The 10,616-nt window shown below is 46.9% G+C and overlaps 1 protein-coding gene across 2 annotated transcripts in view; it reads right to left on the bottom strand.

The window, feature by feature from the left end:
* Window positions 1–6,062: 6,062 nt before the first annotated feature.
* The window catches only part of POPDC1 (popeye domain cAMP effector 1), a 37,651-nt gene continuing 33,097 nt past the window's right edge, over window positions 6,063–10,616 (bottom strand). For both annotated transcript variants that reach the window (XM_002714830.6, XM_008263326.5), the window contains exon 8: window positions 6,063–9,790. In XM_002714830.6, coding sequence (XP_002714876.1) covers window positions 9,666–9,790 — 125 coding nt within the window. In that variant the 3' untranslated portion in view covers window positions 6,063–9,665. The remainder of the gene's footprint in view (window positions 9,791–10,616) is intronic.

Below are 10,616 nucleotides of genomic sequence, written 5' to 3'. Positions count from 1 at the left end.
GTGTCCAAATGTCCCAATACAATCCCCAAACAATGTCCCATCTCCAAACCAAACAGACATTTGGAAACTGTGACCTAAGTTTACATAATTTAGGAAATCCTATTTGGAAGCACCATATGGACAATCTACAGTCTTTCTTTTTGTTTGTTTGTTTGTTTGTTTGACAGGCAGAGTGGACAGTGAGAGAGAGAGACAGAGAGAAAGGTCTTCCTTTGCCGTTGGTTCACCCCCCAGTGGCCGCCGTGGCCGGCACACTGCAGCCGGTGCATCGCGCTGATCCGAAGCCAGGAGCCAGGCACTTATCCTGGTCTCCCATGGGGTGCAGGGCCCAAGCACTTGGGCCATCTTCCACTGCACTCCCTGGCCACAGCAGAGAGCTGGCCTGGAAGAGGGGCAACCGGGACAGAATCCGGCGCCCCAACCGGGACTAGAACCCGGTGTGCCAGCGCCGCTAGGCAGAGGATTAGCCTATTGAGCCACAGTGCCGGCCTACAGTGTTTCTTAATAGTAAAAAATATTTCTTAATGGAACACTATCCCCACTAAAATTTTCTCCTGGATTATGTAAGAGAGGAACCAAATAATGTGATACAATATTTGGGCCTTTGGAAGTGTAACTTTTTCCTTCTGCTCTAGGTGAAAGTTGGACTTCAAGGACTTCAGAGTTGAATTCTGTAATTAAACAATTAAATCCTGAGCATGAGGTGTTTCAGTTGCTGCTTGGTGCCAGCAGAGGGCACTCTTTACTCGCTCGCTGAAACTTTTTCAACACATAACTACTTGAATATGAGTATTTCCTATGACTGACAAACTTACCTAGGAAAGTTTTTACTGGAGAAGTGTGTAATTATAAGTCATGACTTCGTGGAATCTTACACAGAACACAGTCTGCTCAAGGGATTCTGATAGTGGTAACTTGCCAACGACAAGTATCCCTGGGTATTCCTAAGTCTTTTTGCAGCAGGAAACTTCAACCCTGTAAAATCCACATTGTGTAATGTCCTCCTGGTGCATTGCTGCCCCATACATTTGTATTCTTTCAACCTATAAGAAGCACAGGCTTCTAAATGCTTGGTGTGATTTTACTGCCTAGAATTTGGATGTTCTTTTCAGTTAGATGTCTTCATAAGTCTGCTTATGCTTGCATTGAGAAGACACGATACCTTGTTGAAATGCTAATGCTATCACATCCTGGGGTTCTGGGTGTTGGTCTTTTTTTTTTTACGATTTATTTATTTAAGTCGGGGTTACATAGAGAGAGGAGAGGGAGAGGGAGAGAGAAAGAGAGAGAGAGAATCTTCCATCCACTGGTTCACTCCCCAATTGGCTACAACTGCCAGAGCTGCACCGATCCTAAGTCAGGAGCCAGGAGCTTCCCCCAGGGTCTCCCCACATGGGTGCAGGGCCCAAGGACTTGGACCATCTCCTACTGCTTTCCCAGGCCACAGCAGAGAGCTGGATCGGAAATGGAGCAGCTGGGTCTCAAACTGGCACCCATATGGGATGCCAGCACTTCAGGCCAGGGTGTTAACCCACTGCACCACAGCGCCGGCCCCTGGTGTTGGTCTTAAAAGTGAACATTTAGAAGCATGGAAAATTAGATACAAGTTCCAAAAAGAATTTCCACATATAATTTAGTGAAGGGATAATTCATGTGTCACTGATTAATATAATAATAGTGTCTGCTTTGATAGTGCTTTATAATTTACATGGTGCTTCGAAATTTGGTTCTCACAAAACCCTCCTAAGCATTTCTGTATTACAAAGGAATGTATGACTCGGCTCAGAGAGATTACATTAACTGCTCAGGTCACATAAAGAGACTTGGAGCAAGAATACACAGCTCAAAATTCTGATTCCATATTCTCCCAGTCACCACAGCCGGGCTGTAATCTTGCTGACTCTGTAAGCAGCTCTAGAAACCCAAAGAAAGTGACAGAGAGAATTGAAAAGATCAGGATCACACATGAGTGAGATGCCCTAGCCATTGCAGCAGGGAAGGCAAATCTTTGTTTCTCTGCCTCTCAAAAAGGGGGGGGGGGTGGGGGTGGGAGAGGAAGAGGAGGGAGAGAAAGAGAGAAAAGAGGTGAATGAAAGCAAAAACGAGAACATGGTTGGAAATAAGTAGGTTTTGCAGAGTTGTATGATGGAACTAGGAAAGTGCCCAGACCATCTATTTGGGTCTTGGCATTGTCTCGTACTGGCAGTGAGACCTGGGACTGGTCCTATGTCCTCTTTACACTCTCCCTCCCTTTCTATAAAGGGGGCATTAATGCCTGTCCTGCCACCTTCATAATACTGTATTCACCATGAAGCGTTAGAGAGCTTTGTTCAAGCCAAAAATGATCTGAAGGGACTCTGAGAGCCTAAACCTATGTCCCTGCCCTGGCTAGTATAGCAGTCACACCGAGAGCATGCACCGGTGGTAGCAGAGGGCAGGCAGCGCCAGAGGAGAGCTGGCTCCATAGAGGGTCTGGCACTTCCACGGGGAGGTGCAGAGCTTATCTTGGGGGCACCATGGGGGGCAGATGCACGGTGGGCCCGTGTGATGAACGTAGCATGGTGGAGTCACTACCCTGGCTGAGGTGCAGGGCGTGGAGTGACTGGACATGGGCAGGGCCTCGCCAGAATGAAGTCTTCTCCCTGGGGATGAGGAGGGCGTTCAGATTTTCATCTCTACTGGCAAACTTTCCAGTTACTCTAACAGCAGATTGGAAAACCTGAGGCTGGAGGCAGAGAAGCAAGCTGGGGTTGGCTTTACTGCAGGGACCAGGGGAGAGCTGCAGAGGCCAGGAAGAGAGAGTGAGAATATTTATTATTCACTTGAAAATTATAAAAACCATTTCAATCTAACATAATGGTAATGTTTCTTGGGCCGGTGCTGTGGCGTAGCGGGCTGAGCCTCTGCCTGCGGAGCCGGAGTCCCATCTGTGTTCGAGCCCCAGCTGCTCCTCTTTTGACCCAGCTCTCTTCTATGGCCTGGGAAAGCAGAAGATGGCTTAAGTGCTTGGGCCCCTGCACCCACATGGGAGACCCAGAAGAAGCTCCTTGCTCCTGACTCAGCTCCAGCTATTGCAGCCATCTGAGGAGTGAACCAGCAAATGAAAGATCTTTCTCTCTGTCTTTCCCTCTCTCTGTAACTCTACCTCTTAAATGAGTAAATAAAATCTTAAAAAAAAAGTTTCTTGGGAAAAAAAGGCTATTTTAGAAAACAGCAAAAATGGTAAAAAGAGTGGCACTGTTTTCCACTTTTGCAAATTTTTAAAGTCTGGCTTCGGGGGCCGGCGCCATGGCTCACTTGGCTAATCCTCCACCTGTGGCACTGGCATCCCATGTGGGCGCTGGGTTCTAGTCCTGGCTGCTCCTTTTCCAGTCCAGCTCTCTGCTGTGGCCTGGGAAAGTAGTGGAGGATGGCCCAAGTGCTTGGGCCCCTGCATCCGCATGGGAGACCAGGAGGAAGCACCTGGCTCCTGGCTTCAGGCCGACACAGCGCCGGCTGTAGTGGCCATTTGGAGAGTGAACCAACGGAAGGAAGACCTTTCTCTCTGTCTCTCTCTCTCTCACTGTCTATAACTCTGTCAAAATAAATAAAAAAATAAAAATAAAAAAACCATGCTGTACCATTAAAAAAAAAAAAGAGTCTGGCTTCATGGAAGATAGGGCTGGATTCTCACGTCTGCTTCTGTATTCGTATGTTGCAATATAGTTTTGGTTGAAGTATATGACCCCACACAGATTTTTGAAAAATGGAGGAGTATTTTAATAGCCTTCACTGATAATTGTGGATATTCTTGATACTACAACAAAACTCTACAATAGTTTTTTTTTAAGACTTACTTTATTTGAAAAGCAGAGTTAGAGAGAGAGAGAGAGAGAGAGAGAGAGATCTTCTAGCTGCTAGTTCACTCCTCAAATGGCCACAATAGGTAGGGCTAGGCCAGGCCAAAGTCAGGAGTCAGGAGCTTCATCTGGGTTTCCCATGTGGGTAGCAAGGGCCCCTCCACTGCTTTCCCAGGAGTATTCGCTGGATCAGAAGTGGAACAGGCAGGATTCGAACTGGCACCCATAGGAGATACCAGCACTGCAGGCAGTAACTTTATCCACTATGCCACCATGCTGGCCTCAAGTAATTGTTTCCTAAAGGTTAGTTCAAATGTGGAATCTGCAACAGCACCAGTGATCTTTTTGTTCATTGGTCTAGCTTGCACTTGGATTGGATCTTATACATGAAGCATCATCATGAACTGGCTATTTAAAAATATACTGGCTTATTGAGCTAGGTAAATTTCCCAGTGTTAACGTTAACATATTTCAAAATAAAATATCAAAAGTCACTAATTCACTGGAGAAACAAAACAATTACCAACAAAATGTATTAGAGAGCTGTCAAACTCACGGTCATCTTCAACTCAGATCCCTCCGTGAGTCCCAGACTTATTTATCCAACTGCCTCCCTGGCATCTGTCCACTAGGAAGACCCTTTGAACATTGCTTAAAGAAAACATCACCAGGGCTGGCACTGTGGGGTAGGGAGTAAAGGTGCTGCCTGCAGTGCTTGCATCCCATATGGGCACCGGTTCGGGTCCCAGCTGCTCCACTTCCAATATAGCCCTCTGCTGTGGCCTGGGAAAGCAGTAGAAGATGACCCAAATGTTTGGACCACTGCCCCACATAGGAGACCTGGAAGAGGGTCCTGGCTCCTGGCTTCAGATTGGCTGCAGCTCTGGCTGTTGTGGCCAACTGGGGAATGAACCAGCAGATAGAAGACCTCTCTTTCTGCCTCTCCTCTCTCTGAGTAATCTTTAAAAAAGAAAACATCACCAGGCTTTCCACTCCCTTCCGGTCCTCCACCTTGTCCCTAGCCAGGAATGACAGCAATAATCTGAGCCAGAAACTTTTGTCACAGTCGTCTTCCTCACCACTACCTCTGCTCCCTTAAGTCCCTATCTAAATCCTGTCAACTTGACTGGCTGGGGTCATGTCTGTCCACAGAAAACCCCCTAGTGGGCCGGCGCCGTGGCTCAATAGGCTAATCCTCTGCCTTGCGGCGCCAGCACACCGGGTTTTAGTCCCGGTTGGGGCGCCGGATTCTGTCCCGGTTGCCCCTCTTCCAGGCCAGCTCTCTGCTGTGGCCAGGGAGTGCGGTGGAGGATGGCCCAAGTCCTTGGGCCCTGCACCCCATGGAAGACCAGGATAAGCACTTGGCTCCTGCCATTGGATCAGTGTGGTGCGCCGGCCGCGGCGGCCATTGGAGGGTGAACCAATGGCAAAGGAAGACCTTTCTCTCTGTCTCTCTCTCTCTCACTGTCCACTCTGCCTGTCAACAAACAAACAAAAAAACCTAGTGGACAACGATGGAAACTCTCAGATCTTACATCACAGGCTTATGTATGGGGAGGTTGCCCTGTTGTTGGCTCCGCAAGAAGTTCAGGGGTGAGCACTCAGACATCAGCCTGGGTGACATTCCTTACTGAGCCATCAAATCGCTTCCTTTTATGGGAGTATAGGATGCCTCTTTCATTTGGGTCCAGATGTGGGGCTGACTGGGGAAAACAGGTCAGGTGCTATGAAAAACCCAGGGAGGGGCCGTCAAGTTCCCATCCCAATACCTAGCACAGATGATAGAAGAAAACGTGGGTTTCTCTGAGAACAGAAACTCTTCCCCTTGCCCATCACAGAACAGATCTAGGGGAGGTTTTCTGACTCTTCCGTGCATCGCCTTAGAATGTGGAATGCGAGGATGTTCAGAAGAGTGAAAGAAGCGGTGAAACCCCTCCGTTCCCACAGTGAAACTCCGAAGGCTTCTCAGTTGCCGCATCCAGGCACTGCTCTGTACACACCCTGTGGCCGCTTCTTTCCATGGCCAACAGCAGCCAAAGTGGCAAACCCAGGGCTTCTGAAATTAAATGAAAGGCACCCAAGAGCACAACCTCTCACAACCTGTTCAGATCACCTAATAAACCAGGATTCTGATTACCTCTGAAGGTAACTGAACCAACTGGGCATGGAGTGAGGGCAAAGCAGCTATACTGAAGTGGGGAAAGCAACAACAGCAAGCAGGCATTCCTAAGTAAGAAATTTATTTCTTCAAATGGCAATATATATTTTAAACTAAAAGGCTCTAGTCAGACATAATGTATCTTTATTCTAGAGGAAATGGTATCAATGTAAATGGCACCTGAAAACAGAATGAGTTTCCTATAACTCATGTGTCATATAAATCCTTATAGACCTTAAAACTAGGTTACAAGTGCAACATAAAAACCTAATTTGTACTTAAAAGTGAGTTTCTTAGATTTATGACATCTACATTATGCTATTATGCACAGGTATTTGGGGGATTCTGTGACAATCAAAAAGGGCTACTATCCGTGAGAAAATGTTGCTCCATGATGGGCAGAATCAAAAGCAGTGATGGTGCCTCAACCTCAGGTTCCATGTATGGCATCCCACATTCCAAATCCTTGGAATTCTGAGTTGAATAGGTGGGGATTCCCAATCACTCCAGTTGGAAATATTGAAAAAGGAAGTTGGGAAGCCAGGGTTCAAGAGGAAAGGGAAAGGAAACAAAGGCATGGCAGGATCCAACCAGCCACAGCACAGCTTTAGAAATGACCAAGAAAATATATTAAAAAAAAAAAAAAGGTAGATTCATGGAACTATACCCCAGGGAGGGGGCAGCTGGGAGGAGAGCACTGACCCCCACAGGTAGGGACTGACCAGCAAGACGTGGGCTCGGCTGGGAGCCACCACACGTTAGCATATTTGCTGGACGGACAAGTTACTACATGGTGCGCTGGGGAAAGGGCAGTGTGTAGGTGACATCAGGTTTCCTGGCATCCAAGTGATTCAGCTGTTGGGGCCATGAGGGGAGCTGGGAGGCAGGAACTGGCAGCTCCAAGTCATAAAATCAGAAAAGCTTCACATATGCAGAAGGAGGACCCGATACAAAGACGATGTCCCCTGGTGCACACAGTTCGCAGCAAAGCACAAAGGTTTCCAATGATTAAAGTGCAATTGAGTTGACAAGGAGGAATGGAAGATTCCAGAAAGTTAAGGATGAGAACTGAAAATTATATAGCACCCATTCTTACTAATTTAAGATACATAAGTACCATTGAGGATTTATGCCGTATCTGTACTATTATTTTTATAAATATAAATATTTTAAAGGACACATACATTCTAGTATGAACATTACAATTGGATTCATACAACTGAGTAGGTGCTAAGCCCAGTTCACTTGGGGTCCCGTCTAGAACAATGTTTGCAGAACACTTTCTGAACCTTAGTCACACAGCTAAGTGAACGCCCAAGGACCTAAGAGACATCTTCTTGGGAGCTTGGCAGCAAATGTGTTTTATCTATGGGCGAATGCATTACACACAGACAAACTTGTCCAGTTGTATAAATGGAGTTAAAGTCATCCGATGGCGCTCTCACACTTATAACCTGTCTGCTTTCTTCTCTGCTTCTTTGTGATCCAGTCTACGTGGGAGGGCTGCTCGATGGCTTTCAGCTCCTTTTCTGAGTCTCACTGTCTTTCTTGGAGGTGTGTATTTAAAAACAGTTTCAAGTTTCTCATTCAGGTTGAGTGCCTCTTTTAAGACTCCTAACGTTGAGATTAGAATCTTCAAAAGCATTGACAGATATACACAAACTCTCCTAAAAACAGTAAATGCTTTTCTATCGCCTGCATTTAGCAGTGTGCTTTTCAAACAGGTTTGTTCCCAGGGCTACAGAAATAACCTCCAAACACAATCAGGCTTATCACTGCACACGACCTCCTACAGGGAAAAAGTGAAATGACCCTAAAGATGGGATGGTACAAGAATTCCATTCTTCTCTGGCTCCACAGAACCTGAGAAACATCAGAGACGTAGCCATCGCAGCAGCCAAAGTGCCTTTCTACTCAGGGAAGGTCGTCTTGACTGCTCTACGGAGTGACTCTGGAAATTGGTCTTCTGTGGGCTGCCTGGCCACACCTGATGGCTGAGAGGAGACAAGGCTGGCGCTCCCCGATCAGCGATGCAGGGGCTGTCCAGCACAGAGAGTGGGCTCGGCCTGATGCAGCCTTACGGTCATTCCTAACCCTGGGACTAAGTCATTCCCATTTGCTTCATTTCTCCTCAATAAGTTCCTAACTTAGCACACTGAAGAGCGTTAAGGAGTAAAGTGAAGCTGGCCTTCTTTCGGGGGATGTTAGGGAGCCAAGCTTTGAGACTGACAGCAGAGCCACAGGCCCAGTCTGTGTACATTTTCCCAGAGAAGTCCGACTTAGAAAGTCTGACTCAGGTGAAATTCCTAAAATAACTGTCTTCAAGAAATGGATCTGGGAAAATGAGGTGACCCTAGCTTAGGATGTTTCCATACTTCAACAGAAATGGTCTCATAGCAAGAGAAAGCTTCTCTGGGCTCAGTCTACCTGGACATCATTTCATCTGGAACTTTTCTTGGAGTACCAGGGACTCACTCAAAGTTGGTTCTAGCAATTAAATAAAATCAACAACAAGGCACAAGAAGCACAGCCAACCAAAGGGCTCTACTCACATGTGTGGCTGCTCAAGTGCCAGGCAGCCGCCCTGCCCAGAGCTGGACAATTTCCTACCAAATACTGCTGTCTCTGAGAACGGGATTCTAGCGGGGCAGACAGACAAGGCCAGGCCCTCAGAGTGACACTGGGTTGGGTGTTCACAGCACTGCCCGAGCCGACCTGTGTGGCCCACCGCTGGGCTTGTGCCTTCCGCTCTGGCACTGTGATATCTGGCACATCCTTTGAAGACACACCTTTGCCCCTGGGGGAGCAGTCTGGAACTTCAAAACACAGCCCCGGGAATGCAGCTGACCTCTCGGCCATTTGACTTCCTGACCTTCCAAACCCTAAGTAAAGTGTTTCCCACACCAGGGGAATGGGACAAGATGGCACCAACCCACGGGCCCCTTACAGTTCGCTGAAGGCTGACACCGAGCTCAGAGATGCTTCCGTTCCTTATCTTTCTAGCGTCAGGTTGCAGACCAGTTTACAACCGGCATAATGTGAGGGTAACATGAGTCAAGTCTGTTGAGCCCGGCTCATTATCAAACCATCTACCCAAAGCCCAGAGAAGTAAGGTGAGCTAGTGGAGAACCATCCTGGCATGAAAGAAAAACGAAAGTAGTCAAATCCCATCTTTCTCTCCAATCCCCACCTCCCATCCCCTCAAGTGAATGCAGCTTGAGATTCCTTGCTTTTTACTATCATCTTAGCTTTCATCTCCAACTGAAATCGTTGTTAAAATTAAACAGCTAACCCCGTTGCCATGGGAGAGAAAAACATCGTGAGGAAAAAGAATCACAACTTGGAAAAATAAGTAAAAAGGCATTTGCATTGACAGAGTGCCAAGGTGTTTTTTTTTAACTTAAATAATATATCTAGAAAATACTGTGAAATATGTATCTCAAAATAGAATGAGGTCTAGTCAAAAGGCTCAGTAAAACAACTGCTTAAAATCAACAGACCAATAAAAAAAGGACAGGAGGATGTGTGTCCCGCCTCGACCCCGCCCCCAGACCCTGCCGGTCTGGATGTGCTAAAGCAGAAGAACCTAAAAGCCACGAGGAAGTGCTGGTAGTCGTTGTGATCTCTGCAAGCCATTTCCGTCTCAGTCCCTTCAGCTCTGTCCCGGATCAAGGCAGCTGACGGGCTTTGCGTGTATTCGGAGACACGGGTTCAAAGACCTCATCATCGTCTTCCACGCCTTCTTCGATTGGCTTCATCTTGGCAGAGGCTCGCTGGTGTGGGGAGGACACATCTGTGAAAGACAGGGGAACGAGAACTGCTTAGTGCGCAACCTGCCCTGACACTGGTGTCATCTGGGAACCCCAACAGGGAAAGGAAAAACGCTACGGGCATCTACGGCTACGACCAAGAACGCCATTTCCTTCAACGCCGTCTTCTATACAGCATCTCAGGGAAACAACACTCAAGCCATAGGATGCATGAGCTTCCTAAACACTCACAGTTCTGAGCCACCCCAGAGTCTGTGTAGGTCTCAGGGTGCATATTATGAACAATTCCTACCCCATACAGTTATTATGAGGATTAAATGATTCAAAACTTGTAAAGTTCTTACATCAATGCCTGAGATATTATCACTTTGTAAATGCTTTTAAGACAATAGCATTAGTTAACATGGTCTTGGGAAGGCACTGGCTTAAATGATGAGAAAACTGATTAAAATTCATCATTGCCCATGGTAATGGCCAAGGAAAGGAATAGAGGCAGGTGTTTAGTGCAGTGGTTAAGCAATTGCTTGGGACACCCACAACCCATATCGGAATGCTAAAGGCTGAGACCTCATTTCACTCTCCATCCCAGCTTCCTGTTAACGTACACTCTGCAAGACAAGCAGTGAGGGTTCATGTATTGGGACCCTGCCACCCATGTGTGAAACCCACATTGAGTTCCTGGCTTTGACCTGGCCCAGTCCTGGCTGTTGCATGCATTTGAGAAGTGAACTAGAGGATGGAAGGGGTGTGTGTGTTTCTAATGAGTAAAAAGAAAGAAAATTTTAAATAGGACTTATGCTGAAACAAAGATTTGTGTTTCTCAATCTAAGCTGTTCTGAGTATAGCAAA

Source organism: Oryctolagus cuniculus, chromosome 5, assembly GCF_051225735.1.
Source record: "Oryctolagus cuniculus isolate XC-2025 breed Fujian yellow rabbit chromosome 5, ASM5122573v1, whole genome shotgun sequence".
Lineage (NCBI taxonomy): Eukaryota > Metazoa > Chordata > Mammalia > Lagomorpha > Leporidae > Oryctolagus > Oryctolagus cuniculus.
Note: the sequence above shows the minus strand (reverse complement) of the source record. Positions and strands in the feature narration are given on the sequence as shown.